Source organism: Pleurodeles waltl, chromosome 1_1 (genome assembly GCF_031143425.1).
Source record: "Pleurodeles waltl isolate 20211129_DDA chromosome 1_1, aPleWal1.hap1.20221129, whole genome shotgun sequence".
Taxonomy (NCBI): domain Eukaryota; kingdom Metazoa; phylum Chordata; class Amphibia; order Caudata; family Salamandridae; genus Pleurodeles; species Pleurodeles waltl.
The window spans coordinates 385,356,265-385,380,672 of NC_090436.1; the positions used below are offsets into that span (position 1 = coordinate 385,356,265).

At 45.7% G+C, this 24,408-nt stretch overlaps 1 protein-coding gene across 2 annotated transcripts in view; it reads left to right on the forward strand.

The window, feature by feature from the left end:
* HOMER1 (homer scaffold protein 1) overlaps nucleotides 1-24,408 on the forward strand; it is a 720,670-nt gene that overhangs the window by 308,993 nt on the left and 387,269 nt on the right. For both annotated transcript variants that reach the window (XM_069223247.1, XM_069223237.1), the window contains exon 4: nucleotides 6,006-6,098. In XM_069223247.1, the coding sequence (XP_069079348.1) occupies nucleotides 6,006-6,098 (93 nt within the window). The remainder of the gene's footprint in view (nucleotides 1-6,005; nucleotides 6,099-24,408) is intronic.

A 24,408-nucleotide genomic window follows, 5' to 3' on the forward strand; every position in this document is an offset into this window, starting at 1 on the left:
ACTTTCTTCCTGTTCCATCATGGTGGCTTTGATGATCTGGAGTACGAGACTTTCATAACCAAGATGATGGAGGTTTATAATTTCTGTGTTGTGCATGGCAGAGACATCAGGCATTACAGACACAGCTCAAACCAAAACCTCTTTGCCAGGCAACTGTGTGTCTTGTTGTGTTTCTTTGTTCCTGTATCAGTACACCCCAGGCTTTCCAGTGCTTGTTTGTTGTTCACGGACACTCCCTTTAGTTCCTTGTTTGTTTACCTTCTGAACCCTTCAGCCTGTTCTATTTAATCCAGTTTCTGAAGTCCTGCTACTCCATCCTGTTCACTCTCCTGAGTCTGCTACAGGAGTACCCTTACTCGCACTATGGGTGACACTGCTCCTTTAGCCTACAGTGGTGAGGCTTGTTATTATTTAAGTACAAACATGCTTTTCATAATAAATGTACTGGATTCTGCATTAGGTGGTGGACATCCCTCAGAGGGAATATTGGTGCGTTCTGGAATATGAATTTAGTTCCTGTATTTCTCCCTTCCCTATTCCTGCTCCCTGTTTCTCCAGGGTCTTATGCATAGTACTTGTTCCTTTACTCAGTACTTCTATTCAGGCTCAGGGGAGGCACTGGTATGCCATCAGCATCCATCACATATTCCTGATACAGTGAACTTATCTGGTCTTTGTGTCTCTCTTATATATTCAGAATTTTTTTTGTTTGCATTACTCCATCCTAAAGTACAAGTGTATTAAAGTAGACCATTGGAGACTAAAGGATTTCTAGAAATGTTATCTCCATGGGGAGCATGGGATTCATCCCTTCAGTACGCTGTAATTGATCAGATCTATAATATCTTTTAATCTTCTCTTTTTCCCAAATACTTTTCAATATTTTATCTTTAATTTTGTTAATATAAGCTGTTGCTTACCTTGCTGTCGGTGGAGAGTTGTGATTCATTAGATATCTTTTTCATAAGATCATTTGTGTCAAAATTGATCTTTCTGCTGTCTTACTTGAATTACATTGAAACAGATCGCGTACTCTTGTTACCTGCCAAAGTGGTTTTAACAAACTACTCAATATATGCTGGTCTTCATTTTCTTCAAATTAGCTTACCCTGCTAGAAGCTGAGATTTCTCACCCTTTCATAGTTACATGCACTGTATTTCACACCTTTGATTGCTTTAAAGGCATGCAAGACTTGGACTTGATCGACCTGATCACATGCATTGATAGCCTAGAATCTATTCTCATAAGACCTTGTTTTGTATAATGGGGTCTCTACAGAATTAGCCACTGAATTTCCATTTCCTGTTAACCACCCACAAAAATGGTGTTTGATCTGACATAGTTACGCTCCCTTTGCTTATCCCTTTGTTTTTCCCTCAGTGAGCCGCTTGTGTGTGCTGCTTGTAGTTTAAGAAGAAATAATCATCATCTGTGTACATCAGTCTTTAAATAGTCTCTTCAATATCTCCATTAGCGTTCTATTAGTTATTCTGATAGATATTTCTCTCTACAGATTCCTCACCTATAGAACAACCGCAGGTGTCAGACTGGTTCCAGAAAATTTCAAAGCTTTCAAGTCTCTGGGAGAGGGTGCCGCTCTAGTTCCATGCCAGAAGCGTCGTTGAGCAGCATCACAGTCTATAAAGCGGCGGACTAATGCAACGCCAGTTCCCTTTTTTCTATGCTTTTGACACATATCCAAAGCGTAGCATCTCTGAGGAGTTTCCTTTCACAAAATTCATTTAGAAATACTGTCTCCTCCCATGAAACTAGGGTTCAAGCCTTGCAGGAATTGTGAGAGACAGATGTTTTTTTACGGAATCCACTCAGTTTGACTCCCAGCCTTCTCTTCTGGCCTTAATATGCACCCTAAGGCCATAATAGAGCAAGAAGCTAAGCTGCTCATGGGCAGAGCCAGAGAGGGCCATCAACGCTGCTAACAGTTTAGACATCTGTTTCAGTTTCCTTCCTCCTCCTCAGCAGGCAAGGAGAAGAGGAAGCATGAGAAATTGAAGAAACACTCTAAGGGTAAGTCTCCCTGTTGCTCTTCATTTTGCATAGGACCTTCGTCCTGGGAGCCAGAGTTGGCTTGATCCTGGCTGCTCCTCCTTCATGTAGTCTTGCTCCACCACTGGACTCGGCTCTGTAGTGACCTTTGTACTTTCCAGAGCCTTTGGCGCTGGTGCCTCCACTGCCCAACATTCCAGCTCCAGCCTTCCCCTAGCTCCCCCGGTCAGACCCGGCAGCGTTCCTTAATGCTATATATTCCATCTTCTCGAAGGCATCAGTTCAGACTTTTGTCCCTTCAAGGCCAGCAACCCCATGCCAGCTCCCAGCATTCATGCCTTTGCATCCGATGTCCTTTGGCACCACTCCAGTGGATCTGGAACCGATGCTATGTTGTTTTAACCTTGTGTTCAGGTACACAGCAGCACTGACGTCACAGCCCCTCAGAACCAATCCCATAGGGATGCCCAGTGACCTTCAGAGGATGAAGAGAGTAGAAACCATCTGAATTATATTTTTGAGATGGACTCTGACCCTATTAATCTCAATCCCTATGGAGATCCTGGGGGTGATAGGTGATACCTATGAATTTCAAGGACAGTCCTCTGCCAGCTACATAGATTCGTCCCCAGAGTTAGCTATTAACGTCCCCACTGAGCCTAAAGTAGCCTCTGTGCATAAGGTGATGCTGAATGCTGCTGAATTCTTAGATTTAAAACTATTCATCAAAGAAACCAAGACCAACGTTCTCACAGAGATCCTTGTGCCTTTTTAAACAGCAGAATCCCTTCATGAGACTATAGCTGATTGAGACATCTAGCTTACAGATTCCTTACCTTTGAATTTCCCAGGCGTCAGACTGGATCTGGAAGATTTTTGCGTGACAGTATCCCTATGCGCCAGTAGGTGGCATCAAATGGCGTCGGTGGCGTTGTATGCGCTGGAAGTGACTTAGCATGACCTATGTAGTCAGCACCTCGGCGGGCTGACGTCAGTTCTTTTCTGCACCAGTTAGCGCTGATCTGGAGAAGAGCTACCCCTTTGTTGTTTTTTGTCAGAATGTTTTCAGCGTTTTGTAAAAAAAAAAAAAAATCGAGGTTTACCTCCTGGTGTGTCAAGGATGTCTTCGAGGAAGACCGGTTTTAAACCATGTGGTGCCTGTCACCGTGCCATGTCAGTTATGGACCCCCATCTGGGCTGTTTGTGGTGTCTTGAGCATGACCACGACTCCAAGTAGTGTTCGGACTGCTGGACCATGGCACTGTAGGCTTTGAAATAGCGGTCCCTGAAGCTGATGCAGCCCGGCACACGAGGCTGCATCAGGCGACTCCTAGGAGATCTCATTCCTGACCGAGAGGAAGGTCGCAGGACTGCTCCAGGAGCCCCAAGTCCTTTCTTCCCACTCCAAGTCATCGCACCCGGGGGTCCAACCCTAGGCCCCGTGCTTGCTGGCAGATTAAAAGCTGTATACCCAGTCAAAAGAACCTGAAAAGGTGGCTGTGTTTCTTGGAATTTTCAAATTGTATTACTGCCAACAAAACTGTGCCACTTTGGGCTTCACATATTTTGTAAAATGAAGAAACATTTGAGCTGAGGGGTAGATCCAGTCTTATGCTGCACAGGATTTCTAGGAGCATTGCCGAGCGAACCTTGTTGAGTGCAGATTTACCAATTAAAGAGTGTAAAAGCTATTCCTTTTCCATAGCATTTTTGTTACTCCTTGTTATGACTCTGGTATCCAAAATGGATTCACATGTGACTTTTAAGTTAAGGCCCTTACCCATAAAATTTTATCCAGGCATTTTGCAAAGTGTAATGCTCTATACTAATTTTTCACCAACCCTAAAACGAAATTAGGTTCATACTAGTTGAACCCTTCTGGGAGTCCAAGAAAGAAGGGGCATTTCTTTGCCTCTGTTTTTTGGGCGTTTAGACCTAGGTCATTCAGTCTTTCAGTTGAAAATCGCACTCTTGTTCTTTGGTTGCAGAACCCCCGAGAAACATGTAAAAATTTGACGGAGGATATCATGCCTCTTGTGGTTCTGCAATAGCCTCAGCATGCAACTATTGTTGAAGATGTCATATGGGCATCTCGAGGAATAAGGGTGGGTGAGCTCCACTTTTTTTTCGGTGTCTCCTCAATATCCTATCTTCATGGGAGTGACAGGGTGTCAGGATTGCTGCCTTCAAGTCGTGCCAGGGAAAAGGTTTTTGCTTCAGCATTTCACAAAATCTAACAAGCATTAACAATGCTAACAGGTCAGGTGTTGGCTGCAATCAATCTGGTTTTGACAATGCTTGTTTTGTATTGTCATGGTCGCAAAACTTCATTGTTGGGGGAGCTATGAGACCTTCATTAAACAAAAAAACAAAAAATATTGGCTAAAATGGGATACATGTCTCTGTTCTCAAGAAGCACATGTTGCCATAGTAGACCCTGGCACTGAAGGGAGCTGCTTTGTGTATGAATTTGCTTCTTGTGAATGGGCAGAATGGCATTACTCACAGTGAAGTTAGCCGCCAGTGGCTGAAATGGGCTGACTTATTGTAGTGGGACTTGTAAAAATGTGAATGACAAAATAAGAGAGTAGTAGAGTTGTGCATAAAGAGGGTTTGCTCGGCAAAGCCCCTGCAAGTAAGTGTCTTTTTATATATATATATATATATATATATATATATATATATATATATATATATATATATATATATATACATAATTCACATAAAACACTCGGACTGCAGGAACACCACACAGCGGTCCCGGGTGGGCTCCGAGAGGCCCTAATAAATCCTCCAACTCTCCTCCAAATAACAGGAGACCCAGGACACCTCCAAGGTGCAAATCAATTTATTTCAGCACACAAATCCAACGCGTTTCGGCAGCAGCCTTACTCATGGATACATCATTGTTACAGTGCCCCAAGTTAAAAACCATGCAATCAACTTGGGGCACTGTAACAATGATGTATCCATGAGTAAGGCTGCTGCCGAAACGCGTTGGATTTGTGTGCTGAAATAAATTGATTTGCACCTTGGAGGTGTCCTGGGTCTCCTGTTATTTGGAGGAGAGTTGGAGGATATATATATACATATATATATATTCACACACAATGTGTATAGTTAAAGCCTTTACACATTCAAAGAATAACGTTGAATATGTATGTGTAAAGTGTGTGTGTGTGTATATATATATATATATATGTATGTGTATATGTGTATACCTATATTAATATGCATAAATAAATTCCCGTAAAATTAAAACATTTTGGCTAATGCTAGACCAAAAAAAAACTCTTTTGTGAAACTAAAAAATATTTTAATCTGTGGTCTTTTGATCAGCAGTGTTTATTTCTGTGCTATAGGTACATGTCTGCACTATATATTTTTTGTTATTAATAATATTAGTGCTGCTTTTAGAAGGCAGTAACTCCGAGGTAGTAAGGCTAGAGAGAAGCACCCATATATCCATATATAATTCAGCACTCCTTTCCTGACCCTCCTGTCTCCACAATTTTAACACTCTAGGTTCCAATTATAGAAAGAGGTTTTACATTATGCGAAGTGCCATTATACCATATCTAAACAAAATGGGTGCACTGATAAAATATTTTAACAGCTAAGTCCAATGTAGCTTTCAAGAGAACCTCTTTGTAAGGCATCAAATGTACCACATTCATGAAATACATATATATACCTTTGTATGATGATATTCACTAAATTGGTGTTTTGGAGAAAATAACTTACAGCTTCCTCACCCATCTTTTCAATAAAAGTGCTTTGTATTGCCACTTTTCGTAGTAATTTGTATTTGCTTGGTCACTACACTCGCTGAGGCAAAGATGAAAATGACTTTATTTTAAAATTACAGTGCTTAAATGACTGCCTTTTATTTTTGTTAAAAACCCAAAATAGTATGATTCATTACCAATGTTTCCTTTGCTGGAGCAGTGTCTATTTTGTTTTTTTCTGAAATATATTTTTGTATTTAAACTTCCAGTTTGCAGAAAAATTTCAGGAATTCAAAGAAGCTGCACGAATAGCAAAGGAGAAATCGCAAGAAAAGATGGAGCTAACAAGTACTCCTTCACAAGTGAGTGCATGTGATTCCTTTAATAGTTATCTCTTTCGTTCATGTTGCAGTGTGTTACTTATATTTTTAGGTTTCAATCGTTTTTTTGAAAGTCAGCACGTTTCCAACAGAAAAACATTTTGTATCAGTGCAGTGCGTTCCCCAGAATACAACCTCTGACTGTATCGGAAACATTTAAGAATATACTAGACGCGGCCTTCATCTCCATATATCACTCTTTAGGCCCAAGAAGGCACAGGAAAAGGGAAGGAGGAGAGTAAGAGACAAGGTACTGAAAGTGAAAAAATGACACCATGCAACATATACCACTTGTCTTGCCCACAACTCCTACCCCCCAGGAGTCTCCATTAATAAGCAGTCCTTCCAACCCCTCCATATGCTAATCTCACAAAGGAATTACTCCTACGGTAGTAGTGTGTGTGTGAGGTGGAGAGTAAACTTTTAAGAATGGTCCTTTCTAAGTCCATCTGTGTAAATACTAGAGCTGTGCAAAATTATAATTCGAGGTCATTAACCACACCTTCATGGGTGGTGCAAAATGTGTCATGTCAACATCACTGGTGATTTTGTAGTTAAAATAAAGAAAACAAGCATCTACTTCACAACTCAATGTTTAGAATTTGGAGCTGCCCTGGAAGTCCCAAAAAGGCCCCATTTGAAACTTCAGTCACTGCGGGGGCTCCCGGATGTTGGATACATTCTCTGTAATGTCACCTTCTGACACTCGCTGTGCATGGATTGCAAGAATGTGTAATGCTCTGGCTGATGAAGGGTAAGAAACCTGGGACCTGGGGACCATTCCCTGGCCTGCCATGTCATTAAGTGCCTGGGAAAGGGTCCTGCAGGCTTGGGGAGGACTCCCTTGCTTGGTTGGGAGAAGAAACTCTGACTGTGCCCTGAGTAAGAGCTCTGACTGGCCTTGTGGTGGAAGCCACCATCTTGAGCTCTGTTCTCCAGGCTGCTGGTTTGCAAAGTGTCCAAGATGGGGCACCACAGGCCTAGGAAGACCACCCCTGCCTGGGTTTAAAAGTGGTAATTGAACCCTGGGTCAGAGCTCCAGCAGGCTTGGGTGGAGGTACCCATGCCCTGAGTTCCATTTTCCATCCTGCTGTGACTCACAGTGTCTGTGACCGGGTCCTGAAGACCTGGAAAGGACTTATCTGCCTGCACGAGTTAAGAAGCTCTAACTGGACCCTGGGCAGAGATCCAGCAGGCCCTGGGGTGGAATTCCCCTTTCCTGGGCTCCATCCTTTAGAACGCTATGTCCCAAATTGCCAGGGTCCAGCAGGCCCATAAGGTGCTCCCCTGCTTGGCTGGGTTAAGAAGCTCTGACAGGGCTCCGGGTCTAAGCTCCAGCTGGCCAAGGAGTGGAAAACCGCAGTGCCTGCCCACCTGCCCTCTCCCCACGTCACTTGGAACCCAGGACAGGACCCCATAGGGCTCCTCTGCTTGGCCAGATGAAAAAGGTTTGACCTGGCATCTAAGTCAGACCTCTGGAGGGCCTTGGGGTGGAAGATGCGACCCCTGGGCTCCCTTTCCCCATCCCACAGTGTCACTTAGAGCCCAGGAACAGGTCCTGCAGCCCGGGGACGTCTGCATTGCTTGTCCGGGTTAGGGAACTTTAATCGGGCCCTAGGTGAGAGTTCTGGTGGGCTTGGGGTGGAAGACCCCAGCCCTGGGATCCCCCCACCAACACACTGTGTCACCCCGAACGGAGTCCCACAGGCCCTGGAAGGCCTTTGCTGCCTGTCCGGGTTCAGAAGCTCTGACTGGGTCCTAGTTCAGAGCTCCACCCGTCCCGGGGTGAAAATCCCTGGCCGTGGAATTCATTCCCTAGACTCCCACGTTTTAAAATGTCCAGAATGAGGTTCCATAGACCTGGGGAGTCTCCCCTACTTGTCTGGGCTAAGAAACGCTGACCGAGCCCAGGTCAGAGCTCCAGCTAGCCTGGGGGTGGTAGCACTGGTCTTTGGGCTCCTTTCCCCTAGCCTGCCATGTCACTTGAAGCCCGGAACGGGTCCCCTCATTGGCTGGGAGAAAAAGTTCCAACCCGGCCCTTGGTCAGAGCTGCATGAGACCTCCCCACAGCCCACGCCTCAGGTCCAGCCCAGGCTCTGAGAATCCAGCCTGGGAACCCCTAACTCCTCCAAGGGTGAGAGGAAACTGAGTCATAAGAAAAGATATGACCAGATGGATGTCCTTCAAGCCCAGCCACCTTGTCGCTCTTAGCCCAACCACCTTGTCGCTCTTAGCCCGGCCACCTTGTCGCTCTTAGCCCGGCCACCTTGTCGCTCTTAGCCCAGCTGGCCACCTTGTCGCTCTTAGCCCAGCTGGCCACCTTGTCGCTCTTAGCCCGGCCGGCCACCTTGCCGCTCTTAGCCCGGCCGGCCAACTTGCCGCTCTTAGCCCGGCCGGCCAACTTGCCGCTCTTAGCCCGGCCGGCCAACTTGCCGCTCTTAGCCCGGCCGGCCAACTTGCCGCTCTTAGCCCGGCCGGCCAACTTGCCGCTCTTAGCCCGGCCGGCCAACTTGCCGCTCTTAGCCCGGCCGGCCAACTTGCCGCTCTTAGCCCGGCCGGCCAACTTGCCGCTCTTAGCCCGGCCGGCCAACTTGCCGCTCTTAGCCCGGCCGGCCAACTTGCCGCTCTTAGCCCGGCCGGCCAACTTGCCGCTCTTAGCCCGGCCGGCCAACTTGCCGCTCTTAGCCCGGCCGGCCAACTTGCCGCTCTTAGCCCGGCCGGCCACCTTGCCGCTCTTAGCCCGGCCGGCCACCTTGCCGCTCTTAGCCCGGCCGGCCAACTTGCCGCTCTTAGCCCGGCCGGCCACCTTGCCGCTCTTAGCCCGGCCGGCCACCTTGCCGCTCTTAGCCCGGCCGGCCACCTTGCCGCTCTTAGCCCGGCCACTGGTCAATCTTAGTCCAGCCATCTAGATGTTATAGGAATGAATGACACGTACCGAAAACAAGACCTGTCTGGATGAAGGCTCATTTGACCCTTCAAGCCCAACCATGCCTCCAGGAGGTTGGATACATTTTCTTGAATGTCCTCCTGTGTCACTTGTGCACACAGTGTGTGCACGGATTACAAGAAAGGCAGGTGGCTTTCCTTTGGATTAGAAGAAACAAGGTACTAGGGACCTTCATGTTGGCTGGTCATTTTCCCCAGATGCTGCATGAGGCTGGGCTGGCCTGTACCTGGTCCCCAAGGACCCTGGTCCACGGCTGCCTTCCAACCTGGTTTGATGAGTCTTTCCTCTGAGCCTGCCTTCCCGGAGAGCAGGCAGGGATGTAAAGCTGACATCTCTGTGCAGGGCAGCCTACTCGGGAATGGTTTTGTCTGCACTGTACTCTGATTGATTTGGGACACTAAGTCTGTTTAGGGATGGACTGCGTATCCAGCCTGGGCTGTGGTTCAAAGCAAAGAGATTCCACCACTCCTGGACTATCCTACTTGAGGATCTCACTTTTGTGATTGCCACAGAGCAGAATAAAGGCCAAGAAGCCTGGCACCTTGTGTCCCTCGCTGTGGTCTGACCAGAGTGGATGGGGTTGGTGGCAGTAGTCCCAGATGCCACCTGGCTGTCTAGGCCCACACTCCTGTCTACTTCCCTTCTCCACAAGGCACATTTCCACAGCAGCTCATAAAGAGCATTCTATGCGATGCCTCGACCACCCAGGCCAGCACCCCTGTGTCTCCTCAGACTTTGCCTTGGCTCTCCTCTCCCTTCTATTGTCACAGAGCAGTCTCTGCCCGGTGGTCCCTATGTGACTGTCCTGTACCACTGGGCCCCTGCAGGCAAGTGGGGGCTCCTGCAGCTGGCTACTGAGAGGTATGTAGGTTGGTTCAGGATGGGTAAACAGCTCCTCCTTTTGTCCAGCAGACGCGGCTACCTGGTTGATTCTGCCAATAGGGCTAGTTGGTTGATCCTGCCAGGAGCGTATGTTTGTCTAAAAAATTAAGGCATGCACATGTAAGTGGTTTGTTTAGGGGCTTAACCCTCCTTAGAGTCCCAGGCTCGTGCACCTGGGGCACCTTTAGCCAGTGGACAGGGTGACAGTCCACACCCACGGCAGATTGTCAGCAGACTGGGAAGAACTCGTGTCCATCCGGGATGTGGAGCAGAGACAGGACCAATTCGAATGTCCAACCACCAGGAGGATCCCAAGGAATAGTGGCATCAGACGGGGGAGGAATGGGGCTTCTGCAGAATGAACAGTTCCTGAAATCCCTAATGAGAGGCAGGTAAAGCCATGGCTTTCACAAGGAAGGTCGGCTCCTCTCAGGATAGGGCTGTAGGCACCGAGCAGGGCCACCCTCCCTAACCAATGCAAGGCGGTGTCAGACCGAGGAAAGGTCTGTGGCTCCTGCAGGCTGAACAGCTCCTGTAATCCCCCATAAGAAGTAGGCAAAGCCATGACTTGTGCGTGGGAGGCCCTGTCCCTGGAAACTGGTGGTGCTAGCCAGCAGGGCCTACCTGGGACAGGGTTGTGCCCCACCCGCCAGGGTTTGCCAGGTATCCAGATGTGCACCAGTTTGTTGTCGGCTTCATGTTGGCAAAAACGTCACCAGTAATGTTTCATTCTCAAGGCCGATCCAGCCAATGGACAAGTGTGTACCAACTACTTCACAATCCAAGCAGGCTTACATTTATTGACATACAGGCATAGTAAGTAAATACGTCTTTCTCGTGTGATCCACTTGTAATTTTGTTGGGAAGCTGACATCAGATTGATGCCATGATGAACCTCTCAATTAGCTGGCCCCTCTCTTACATGATGGCCTTCTTTCTGGATAGAGCCACATCACTTAAATCAGGAAAGAAGAGAAGTATGTTACTGTGCAAAATAACTCTTGACGTTTTCACTGCTGCCCACAGAACTTTGTCTACTCTGAACTCATCAGAGTGACCATCACATTGCTGGTTATCATCACACTATGCCTTCTGTGGTAACCAAAATGCTCATCATGTTACTTGGTGCACCCACATTCAGAGTCGACAGTTTTCCCAGTATTCCTTACTTCTCCTTCAGTACAGACTTTGGGTGGGATTTGCTGAGGGACTCTAGGCACTCTTCCATGACCCTCAGCACAGATGTTCTAGCTTTTCCACTTTGAACTCTATCAGATTGAAGACCTTCACCACCTTTTATTTAGAGGACACCAGATTCTGTATCTCAGCACCTGAAACCTTAAACTATTGTTCCAACAACTGGTGTCTTGTTGTAGATTTCTCCCGATTCCTCTCAGTACCCACCACTTTATTTGTCAGCCCTCTAAATGTGTCTATGATGGTTCCCATGACTTTTCAATATCTTCTCAGGCAAGTTTCTCCCCAATTCACTGATTGATTTATATAGGGCCTGTTTCCCGGCTGCAAAGCCCCCTTCATCCATGGTGCCATTATCATGTGCTTCCTTTATTTCCCCCCAATTAACTCTTTGATTGGGAAAGTCCTCTTTACACCTCAGCCTGTCCGCCATCTCACACAGGCGTAGCTCAGTCACAGTTATTAAGGTTCAGTACAGCACAAAACAGACTGGTAGCGCATTCCCCCTTTCATTTCAAAGTTCTTTATCCTATGTTTTACCGATGGAGCATCTGTCAGGGACCTTTGCTGCCGTGAGTTCCACAAGATTCCATGACTTGAATCACTGAACGATCCCCGGGGCTCAAAGATTAATCTCCTCTGGTGTGAACCTTCCCCAGTCAGCCACCTCCAACATTTTTCCCTTTCTCTGTGCCCCCTGTTAAGCCATGGTCCCAACTTCAATGTGTCTTGCCTCTGCCGGACTCCTCTTCTTAGATCTCCCTATCTGAGCTGATACCTATACAAGTTTGCCACTGCAGCATGTACTCCAGTGACCTGTGTGCTGGGCACTCATCTATTCCTCTAGACTGAATACAGCTAAGTGTATGACCTCTGCTATGATCAGTTACAGCAATTTTCAGAATCAACCTATTTAAGGATCTGCTTCTACACCAGCCGCGGTTTCCCCACTACTTTGTGCAGTGAAGAAAAAGGAAAAATAAAATTATAATAATGCAACATTATTGTCATTTTATTTTAACTCTGGACGCCAGGTTAGGGTGGGCGGGCTGGAGGAGAAGGGCTGGAAGAGGAGTGGTGAGTGCACTATAAGAGCGCATGACTGGCTGGCCGTAGATGGCAGGCCAAACAGACATGCACACTTAGCATTTCTCTACTCTGCTGTATTGCACAGCTGGGAGGAAAAAGTGCACAGGGTCCTACTCCCTGTCTCAACGCCGAAGCAGGCCGCTCAGACCAATCACAACTCTGCTGTCATGTTGGTGACAGCAGCATCGTGATTGGAGAGGCGTCTGGAAGCCTGTGAGCTTCCAGGAGTCGGGGAAGAAAAGAGGACGAAGGAGAGAGGGAACCGTCTCTCCCGACGTAAAAGGTGTTTTTTAATTTTATTAGAAACTTTTTCCTTGTATTTTATGTATTTTACAGTTGTATGTTATACCTTATGTCTTTTCTACACTATGCTGGCTAACTACTACGATGGTTCCTCTGTATTTTCTACAATTAGGGTTCACAAGCACTGTGCTGATTTTGTTCTTGCACTGTCAAGAGGTAACTTTTTGTTTTGGTTGTCTTGTTTATAGATACATTTTATGCCTCATCTACTCGCTTTGGCTTTCCTACCTTGCTGACCTGGCATGACCACTCACTTAGGCTTGCCTACCTTGCTGACCTGCCATGACCACCTATATTTAGAGCCATGTTGAGGTGAAGAGCTGGCTCTGAATATACAACCCCTCAAAATATTGTAAGCAGCAGACACTTTGGGATTGATTCACAAAATAAATTAGGAGTATGGGAATTAGTTCTACATTAGTACTCGTTTACAGATTCCTACATGCCTTTGAGAATTGGCCCAAAATGTCCAACTAAAAGTGAAGAGTGCGTACTCCTTTGCATTGTACCAATTGTATATGAATTGGACATTTTATACCTTAATTTTATTGCCATTTTAGCTGCTTTTTTTTAAAAAATATCAAAAGCCTTCTAGCATATGCTGACTTGCTATCAGTCACTTATGTGCTCCTGTTTTATCACCACAATACTCATCATACAAGTTTCAATCGTGGGTGAGGAGTGTTCCCTTCTCACCATTTCTTTAATCAAATACTTGTATTTTGTGGCTTGTGACATTCCAGTTTTAGTTTTCCTAGGCCTTACCCCCTCATTCTTTACCTGCTTTCGACTTAAGTTCAACCAATTATTTTCCTTCAATGGATCCTCCGTGTTAGTCATAAGCATGGATCGTAGAGCATTATTTACAGATGTGTTTATGGTTTTCCTTTTGAAAAAACACTTTTTATATAAAAATGAGCATTTTAACAACACATCGAAAGGCTGTATTGGCCAATTTTCGCCTCTTTGCTTTAGAAAAGAAGCCACTTTTAAATGCAGAAAACCTGTCGCTAGAAATCCCACATGAAAAAAGACTCTTTCAGAAACTCTTTTGAAAGGAAGGGTTTGAAGAAAAGGGTACATTTAGTTTAATAGGCTGACACTAAAAAGTCTTTGAAAACTATTGTTGTTCCTTTAAAGAGTACCATACCACCGGTATCACATCATCTCTGCTGATGGCAGTTGCAGCAGTTCTCTTTTCTGGCTCCGCTTACAGAATCCTGAAGCACTGAGCTTTAAGGGTTTGTCTGCTTGTAAACTCTTTCACACCTTTAAGGAACTGCTTCGTTTGGTTTCATTGGGGACTGAGCACATTATTTTTTTCTTGATACAAAAGGTTATCTTTCCTTCACAAAATGATATCCTTTTTGTGGGAGATAGAGAGCCCAAACAGACACTTGTACAGTGTGGATTGTGTGCCTTCATGTTTCCCATCATCCAGACTCCTGTGAATTATGCTTTAAGATGTTCAGGAGGACAGATAATGAGGATGCATGGACTACAGGAATACCAACGTCTTTTAGAGGTACATCCAGAAGTCAGAGGTGTACTAGAAGTTTTCATCTTTCATTGTCCTCAAGGCGTTATTCTACACATCAGCAATCCAGATCCCACTGCTCCAGATCCACTCATCATTCAAGATGCTGCGTGCCTTTTACTTCCCTTTGTTCTGGGACTTATAATACCTACTACGGAGTTGTTCCTGACTTTTGCCTCAGCAAGGTCAGCTCCAGCAAGCTTTCAAAAGAAGTTCAAGGCGCCTGAACAAGACCCTTTCTTCATGCATGCACATCTGCCTCTTGATTGTCATAGTGGCTGCTGCAAGGACTTGGTGGCAACCTATGACATTGACAGAAACTTCTCATATAACCATTTTTTTTTCACAATTGGCTGCTTAAAGCCTAAAATTCACAAAAAGTGATGCAGGACATACAGACCACAATCCAACTGCTGCACCCCCTCGAACTACAACCAAAGCTTACAGGGCGTTATATGAGGCTTATTGAGCAATGTCTAGGAGATTAATGGTTTCAGCAGAAAAACAACTGGGACAACACATTTCTTCACAAAGGGCATCAAAACAGTCCCTTGCTTGGGGGTGTGAAATAGCCATCTCCTACAAGGTGTGTCTTTTCAGAAACATACTTCTTTGCAAACAATAGCAAAGGATGCAAACATATCCGGCTAAAGATCCTGTGTAAGCCATTTTTCAGCTTAACCCCTTTGCTGCCAGGTCTTTTTTTGGCTATTTGGGGCAGTTGGCGCTTAGGCCCTCATAACATTTTGTCCACATAAGCAACCCACACCAAATTTGCGTCCTTTTTTTCCAACATCCTAGGGATTCTAGAGGTACCCAGAGTTTGTGGGTTCCCCTGAAGGAGATCAAGAAATTAGCCAAAATACAGAGAAAAGGTAGTGGGTTTTTTTTCAAAACAATTTGAAAAAAGGGCTGCAGAAGAAGGCTTGTGTTTTTTTTCTCTGCAAATGGCACCAACAAAGGGTTTGCGGTGCTAAAATCACTAGCTTCCCAGCTTTCAGGAACAGGCAGACTTGAATCAGAAAACCACATTTTCAACACAATTTTGGCATTTTACTGGGACATATCCCATTTTTACTATTTTTTGTGCTTTTAGCCTCCTTCCAGTTAGACAGAAATAGGTGTGAAACCAACGGTGGATCCCGGAAAGCTAAACATTTCTGGAAAGTAGACAACATTTTGAATTTGGCAAGGGGTCATTTGTGTAGATCCTACAAGATTTTCCTACAGAAAATAACAGCTGAAATAAAACAATATTGAAATTGAGGTAAAAAAAAAACAGCCATTTTTCTTTACGTTTTACTCTGTAACTTTTTACTGCAATGTCAGATATTTTAAAGCAATATACCATTACGTCAGCTGTACTCTTCTGGTTGTGGGGATATATAGGGCTTGTAGGTTCATCACGAACCTTAGGTACCCAGAGCCAATAAATGAGCTGCACCTTGCACAGGGTTTTCATTCTATACCGGGTATACAGCAATTAATTTGGTGAAATATAAAGAGTGAAAAATAGGTATCAAGAAAACCTTTGTATTTCCAAAATGGGCACAAGATAAGGTGTTGAGAAGCAGTGGTTATTTGCACATTTCTGAATGCTGGGGTACCCATACTATCATGTGAATTACAGGGCATGTCTCAAATAGACGTCTTTTTTACACAGTCTTACATATGGAAGTAAAAAATGTAGAGAAACACAAGGGGCAATAACACTTGTCCTGCTATTCTGTGTTCCCCCAAGTCTCCCGATAAAAATGATACCTCACTTGCATGGTTAGGCCTAATGTCCACGACAGAAAATACAACATGGACACATCACATTTCCCCAAAGAAAACTGACGTGTTTTTTTTAAAGGTGCCTAGCTGTGGATTTTGGCCTCTAACTCACACCCAGGAAAACCTACCAAACCTGTGCATTTTTTAAAAGTACAGACCTAGGAGAATCCAAGATGAGGTGACTTGTGTGGCTCTCACCACGTTCTGTTACCCAGAATCCTTTGCAAACCTCACAATTTGGCCAAAAAAACACTTTTTCCTCACATTTCGGTGACAGAAAGTTCTGGAATCAGAGGAGCCACATATACCCTTCCACCCAGCGTTCCCCCAAGTCTCCTGATAAAAATGGTACCTCACTTGTGTGGGTAGGCCTAGTGCTTGCGAAAGGAAATGCCTCAAAACACGATGTGGACACATCAAATTTCCCAAAGAAAACAGAGCTGTTTTTTGCAAAGTGCCAAGCTGTGGATTTTGGCCTCTAGCTCAACTGGCACCTAGGGAAACCTAGCAAACCTGTGCATTTTTGAAAACTAGACACCTAGGGGGGCTCCGACCAGGTTCTGTTACCCAGAATTCTTTGCAAACCTACAATTTGGCCAAAAAAACACTTTTTCCTCACATTTTGGTGACAGAAAGTTCTGGAATCTGAGAGGAGCCACAAATTTCCTTCCACCCAGCGTTCCCCCAGTTCTCCCGATACAAATGGTACCTCACTTGTGTGGGTAGGCCTAGCGCCCGTGACAGGAAATGCCCCAAAACACTATGTGGACACATCAAAATGATCAAATACTAAACTACCTGTTTTTGCAGGGGTGGGGACCTACGTTTTTGGTCCTGGGCTCAGCAGCCATATAGGAAAACCTACCAAACCCAAACATTTCTGAAAACTAGACGCCTGTGGGAATCCAGGAAGGTGTGACGTGTGGATCCCCTAATGTTTTCTTACCCAGGATCCTCAGCAAACCTCAAATTTAGCTAAAAAATTAAAATTTTCCCACATTTCTGTGTGGGATCACTGTACCGGGACAGATTTCCTACCACCCAATGTTCCTTCCCCTGAGCCTCCTGGTAAAAATGATACCTCACTTGTGCAGGTGGGCCAAGTGCCTGTGACAGGGAAGTGCCAAAAACATGTTGCAATTGAGGGGGAACCAAAGCGGGATCAAAAGGGCAGTTTGGAAAAAAACATTTTTAGGCTGACATGTGCGGCAGAATTTTTATCGGTATAGATGAGACAATGCTGGGTGGTAGGAATTTTTGGGATTCCTGCAGATTCTGGAAGGTTCCATCACAAAAATGTGGTAAAAATGTGTGATTTCCAGCAAAGTTGGAGGTTTGCAGGGCCTTGTGGGTAAGAAAATGGTGTGGGTGCATGTGAAGCACACCACCCTGGAATCACCCAGATGTTCAGTTTTCCGATGTGTCTAGGTCTTGTGGATTTTTCTTCATGGCAGCGTCCCAAAGTCCAAAAAGTGCAGCCCTCACCATTCCAAGTGGGACAAGAGTTAGCCAAGCTCTCGTGACCCAAATGTAGAACCGAAACCCAAAATAATCAAATGTCCTCTTGCTTGCCGTGGGACAAGATGTTTTAGTGTGCGGGGGGAGAGCTGAAAGACTGTTACCCCCTTCAGTTGGGGTGGGGGCATAACCAGGCCCATACTGTTTGGTAGCCACCACCTCTCTGTTTAAAAAAAAAAAAATAATAATTATTCCCTGGCATCTAGTAGACTTTCTGCCCCCCTGGGGTGTGGATCGGGGGTAATTGCCTAATCTGCCCACTGGTGGGCAGAACAACTCTGGCCCCATTTATTTGGGGTGGGGGTATGGCCATACTCCCACCCTCCTATTTTGAAAAAAAAATCTTCTCTGGTGGGCTTTCTGCCCCCCTTGGGGGCTGATGGGCCTTCCAAAAATAGGCCGATCTGCCCCCAACGGGCAGAAATGGCCAACGGTAATGGGCCCCCATGGGGAGCGACCCTTGCCCAAGGGGCTGCCCCCCAAACAAAACACACACATACACACACACCAGTCCCTGATGCCTAAGTGCCTAATCCAAAAAGGCCGACCTGCCCCCCATAGGAACGACCCTTGCCTAAGGGGTCGCTCCCCAAGCGTGAAATTGATGCATAAAAAAAAAAATCCCTGGTGTCTAGCGGTTTCTGTAGTGGTTAATAATTATAATAGGCCGATCTGCCCCCGGGGGGGGGGCAGAAATGGCCTAAAAATAAATTGCCCCCCTGGGGAGCGGCCCTTGCCCAAGGGGCCGCTCCCCTTATTCAATAACAAAACAAACAAAAAAATCCCTGGTGTCTAATGGCATTTCTGCTGCCGATCGCGAAATGCAGAGAGAGACATCAAAGGAAAGGAAGGGCCTTTCCTTTCCTTTGATGCCTCTCTCAGCCCCTCCACGTGATCGGAGGAAAAATGCTTTTGACGTGATCAGACGCCACAGGGTGGGATGGGGGTGTAAGAGGAAGCGATTCCCCTTCTGTCTCTGCCCAGGGGAGGGGGTGCAAGACCCCTGAGGGGAGCGCTAGCGCTTCCCCTGAGGACCCCTATCAGGACGTAACTGTTACGAGCGGTGCTGCCCAGGATGTAACTGTTACGTCCAGGGCACCTTAAGGGTTAATGCCTGTGGTTGACATAGAGTCTGTATCACATCAACTATTTAGAACTCAGAGCAGTCCATTTAACCTTCTCTGATGATGATAATATTCTCATTCAGATGGACAACATGGCCACGATGCATTACTTGAGCAAAAAGGCAGGAAGCGGGTCAAGACCATTGTCTGTACTGGCCCATCTGCAGTGGTGAGAGATGTGCCTGTGGCAGATACCTGTAAGACTGCGACATAGTCTTCCACTTCTCACGTTTGCGAAACATAATTGCTTGAATCCGAAGTGAGGAAAAATACACTTCGTACACTATATTTTACAGGATTTTTTGGTATAAACAGATTTGCACCCACCTCTGGGTGTGTCCTATTCAAAAGATGAGCAATCAGCCGGTTGATGTGTACATCGGAACAAGTTACTTATCTTCGGTAACGCTGTTTCTGGTGGAGATAGTATCTACCTGTAGATTCCTCACTGACTCACCCTCATGCCAGTTGCATGTTTGTAAATGCAAATAATCCTGTTTATTCTTTAATCTGTTTGTATGTATCCTTCCTGCAATGAAAAAACAGCTACACTTTTGATGTTAGTTTCATCTATTCACCTCCAAGGCATGTTAAAAAGTGGACGGAAACTAACGTCATTATGCCAACGGGCTGCTTGATGGCTCCAATGAAGTCACACTGTGCCACTTGTGGAGCAGTGAAGGAGCTGCTGCCCCTTATTGGCATGGGGGAGATATCAAAACAGTTGTGATCCAAAGAAATGGTGAGCCATCTGTCAATAGAAAAAGCGTTACTGAAGGTATGTAAATTTTTCTTGTGCTCATTTCATATCCTTATGATGGAAGGGGTTTTGAGGGTGAAAGTCCTGAACACAAGAAAAAAAAAATGAAAACGTTCAATCCCTTTTTCCGTGGGGCTTGTTCATACTGCCATCATGTAACATAGTTTTGTTTACGTACTCTTTCACGCCTTTGTGAATTTGCCCAAAATAGGTCAAATTGGATTATGCAGAGCAATTAGTGTAAATAATAATCTACTATTGTGGAGTTTGTGAGCAGATTTGCAATGGCATGTAAGATTATGTTAAAAAAAAAAAAAAACAACAAAAAAAAAAGCTCCTGCAGTACTTCTTCTCATACTCAGAAATGCTAAAAAAAAAGAAACAAAAAAGAAACACAACAATAGCCCCCCCCCCCCGGGTTTTCCTTCCCATATCACCTCACAGATATGTTGAGCCTTGAGAACGCCCCTTCTCTAGTTTTGCAAACATGCCTAGTTTCTATTCTCCACCTGGTTGTAGTTCCCAGCCACCCTTTGCAGCTGCGCTACCAGATTGTAAGATTTGAAGTTGGATGCACTTAGGCTGCCCTTCGCAGTGGGTTAATATAATTTTCACAGTGCCTTTTGCCTGCTCAACATAAGAGTATAAACTACAGTGTAGTAAATCCTTGGCAATATATTGTTTATGTATCACTGAATTGTAGGTAAAATAGTGTATTAACGTAGGTGAATGCATCATTTTGGACAGATTTATCCTGCGTATTTTGGGCAATGGATGACGTTTTCAAAAAGGAACTAAGTACCTAGTTCATCAGACCTCGGGTCTCTTGAGAAAAGCGAAGGCTTATTACGGTCGCAAAGGATTCGATTTGCAAAACCTGACCATTTATAACCACAAACTGGCCTTTTTGAATGTACCAAACCCCAGTAACACATTACCGAATTGCAGTTTGGGTTTGTGACTACATACCAAATAGGTATTTGGAAGTGGCTTGTTCAGGGTGCCCCTTTTCTAAATAGCAATTGGGAATGGGATATTTGGAAGTGGCTTGTTTAGGGTGCCCTCTTTCCAAATGGCGATTGGGAATGGGATGTGTTGATGTATAGCAACCAAAATCCCAAACTTTAATACTTTAACAGTTCATAAATAGGAAAGGGTCCCCAGGGGCCCCTTCCCCTTTGTGAATGTTGATAAAAACATGTTCTAAAACTACACTGTGGTTCCATGTACAGCGAGTCTTAAAAATGTTTATTAAATGTTTAATTTATTTTTAAAGCAGGAAAATGTGTGGCATTTAAAAAAACACATACTACTTAATTTAAGAGAAGTCATATATGGTGGTCTACTGACCCCTCTCCTAGCCACCTTCTCATTGATAGCAGTGAAAAATAGTGGGTCGCAATTTGTTTTGTACCTCTGACCTTTGGTGAGATTTCCAGCAATTACTTCATCAATCTTCCTATACATTTTTATCCTGGAGCAATGGAGGGTGTGAAGTTCTCATCCCACTTCCAGTAACTGCAAGGATATCTGCTTCTAAGCAGAATTTGTTTCTGTTTACAATAGCAATGGCCAGAAGCAGCAACAAAGGTGTTCAGTTGTCATCATTGGCTGTAAACCCAGTTGCAATTTGTTTCTGTAAAGAAGAACATCATCGGCATACAATGAAATGGTATGAACTTTCTCAAAGTCGCAACCTCCCCCATTCCTAGCTTATTCGGAGATTCTTCCTCTAAATTATAGCTTCCCCCAGCTAAGATGATAATGATGCCGATGACATCTCCCAACTACATAGCAATGAAAACCTCTTTTGCTGCCTGCAGCAGGTCATTGGTCTCGACACTTCGTTGGGCACAGGTCTCAACACCTTATTGGGCACAGCTCTCCACTCCCCTACTCCTGTTCCCTCTCCTGAAGAGCCCCCCTTGTTTACAGTGGTTATAAGGACAGCAGCAAAGGTTTTAGACCTACAGCTGCCAAGCTGAATGTCCTAACTGAGGTCCTGCAAACAACAAAGAGCTCACAGGAACCACTCCTGCCTTACAATGAAGCTGTAAGAGACACATTGCTGGACACTTGGGCAAAGCCAGGAACTTGCCCACCAGTCAACACCTATATAGCCACTAGACATAGACCTGCCCCAGGAGACCCAGCATTTCTCCTGCAGCATCAAACACCAGAGAGCCTGATAGGGTTCTAGCCTCCTGCTGGAGGATTAGACTAACATATTTCCGACCACCTCGCCAGACAGAGTTGAAAGGCAAGGAGGCATTTACCAAATGCATTTTCTGCCCAGCCAGCCTTGCCATCAGTCCCAATTATCTTTGTTGCCTCCTGGGCCGCTATTCACATGAGTTGTGGGACATGGTGGCTGACATCTTGCCTCTAGTCCCAGGCAACTTTCGGACCAACCTACAACAGATTATAGAGGCTGGTCAAGTCCTAGTGAAATACATCCTCCTTTTGGGCCTGGACACTACGATCTGCTTGAGTAAGGCAATCAGTACTTGTGTGGTGCTTCGGTTGCATGATTGGATTCGCTCAACTGGGTTTTCCAGCTATTTCCAGCAATCCCTAATGGACATGCTATTTGATGGCGCTCATCTCCTTAGCGAAAAGGCAGACTCAGTTTTGGACTGCTTTAAGGAGGGCATAGCAACAGCACACTTCCTCAGACAGATACTGCTTATGCGGCTGTTCCCTCAACAATTTGTCAATTTGGAGACTTTGTAGGAGCATTTCAGCAGAGGCTTTGATGAACTTTGCCGCAACAGTCCTCCAAGACCCTTGTAGGCGGAGATTGGGGATGGAGCCATCAGTGTCCAGTCCCCTAGGCGCAATGAAGTATCCAGTCTCCTGATTCTCCCTTCTGCAGCTACTATAAAAGCACTTTAAGTTGACCTCAGCGGTGCACTGTCGCCAGGTAGGGGGTCGGATCACCTATTATCTCCATTTGGGCAGAGGATCATGTTGGACAGATGAGTACTCAAAACTGTTACAAAAATAGATACGACTTCCCTTTATACCCTTCTGAACATGCCTCCTCCACAATGATGATTCCTAAAGAACCTCTTGTCTATTGTGCAAGGTGTGGTTCAGGCTCTCTTAGACAAGGGAGCCATAGTACTCCTTTTAATATTCTGGTACCGAAAAAGGACGGAGGCCTCCATCCCACCCTCAATCTTTGCCCTCTGAACTTCTTCCTGAGTACAAGTTCATAATACTCACCCTGACCCACATTCTGCCTGTCCTGGATGCAGAAGACTACATTGTAGCATTGGATCTGCAGGACACTCATTTCCACATCCTCATCCTGCAGTCTTTAGGGACTACCTGTGGTTTCAGGTAGGCCACAAGCACTTTCAGCTTTCATAGTAGTAAAGATTTTAAAGATAAAATGTTCTCCAAAAACTGCACCCAGTTTCCTCATGAGTTCTAAAGGATGATGCAGATCTAGGTACACACAACAAACTCTTGATGAAACAAGTATCCTCTGTCTGAAGGGATTTACTGGGTGTATAACCCTATAGTCCTCCCCCATAGACCTCTTGCTTTGTGTATTTCCATCACCTCCTTAACTGGCCGACAACCGATTTTATGGAAAAACCTAAATACTCTTCACATATTCAACTCAATTTCAGCTGAGTATTTGAGACGACTTGGTGCACCCATGATCCAGTCAGAGTAAAAGGACAAATCCCAGAGCTGTTCTCAGAAAAATAGCTCATTTAACATATTTACGATGGAGGCCCCTCGACTTTCTGTGTGGTGGAACGGGCACACCAGGTCGCTGAATGCCGTCCGGCATCAGGGCCTCCACCTGGGGAAATGGTTCCCGAATTATAGAGTCAGGGATCACATACTTAAGGTCGCCTGGTCATGGCCTGTGTACAGTGGAAATAAAAAAGTGAACTTGCTCCCGGACTACACTGTCTTTGTCCAACGGATGAGGAACTCGTTCCTCCCAGTGAAAGCTCTGCCAACTGAACCTTGGTTATGTGGTTCTTTATCTGCGAGGCTACACATAGAGAAGGACACTACCTCCTACTTCTTCATGACCCCGGAGGAGGTCTGGCAGTGGCTGGAGTATGACGGTGTACTGGGAGTGCAAACGGACAACTGGCAGGTCATGAGACCGAGGCGAAGCAGGAGGCAGCAAAACGCAGGACAAGGTTGGCGGGAAAACATATTAAACATCAGGCAGAAACAGAACGGGCACAGTTGGAGGCAGAGATGACCCATTACAGGGAGTCACAGATGGCAGAGCTGTGGGGAGCACTCTAGAGACAAACTGGACTTGCTGGACAGTTACGCAGAATCACTTCTCTGCCAGAGACCAGCAGTAACTCCCATGACAGTGGATACACTGGGCTGAATTGCCACCTGCTGAACAGGATTACCTGCCTTGTCAGCTCCGGAGGCAAAGGTATGCTTGCCAGCAAGGGACAGTAAGGAGATAAGCACCTGTAGTTAGGTGCTAGTACCCCCTCCCTTTCTGACCACTGTAGGACTCACACTTGCACTCCTATTGAGAGACTGGTTTAGCCCCTACTCATGGGAACACCGCACTCTGGACTCACAGTTACACTAGTTGTTGTTACGTTGTTGCGTATTCCTTGAGTTAGAGGGCATTCTAGGGGGTGGGTAACAAAAATTTCCTAGGTTAGGAAATAGGCAGTGTTTAGCTTATGTTCAGGAAACGTGGAATGAGGGGAAGAAAATAAAAGCTTTCCACTTACTGAGCAGATGCTGTTGATTCAAGTCAGGCATCTGAGGGGCGGAGACGGTGGTGGGATCTGAGTGTGTGATCCTTGGGTGGGACAAGGAACAGTTCACGGATCACTGCTGAACAAGGAAGTGATTGGCTCAAAATACTTACTTAGAACATGAATGGCCTCAGAAACAAAATCAAACGGGGAGTTGTGGCACAGTATATTAAGAGACTAGCACCTGATAAAGTCTTCCTGCCGGAGTCCCACCTGATGGAAACAGAATGTAAGCTATAAGGGCAGGGCCAATATGTATCCCTCGAACACGCAGGATTTTCCCGGGGACCTAGGGTATTGGCGATACTTGTACGGAGATCCCCTCTTTCAAAACCACAGGAGTCTGGCCAGGCCCGAGGAGGACCATCCTTTTGGGGTACAGGTGACTAAATG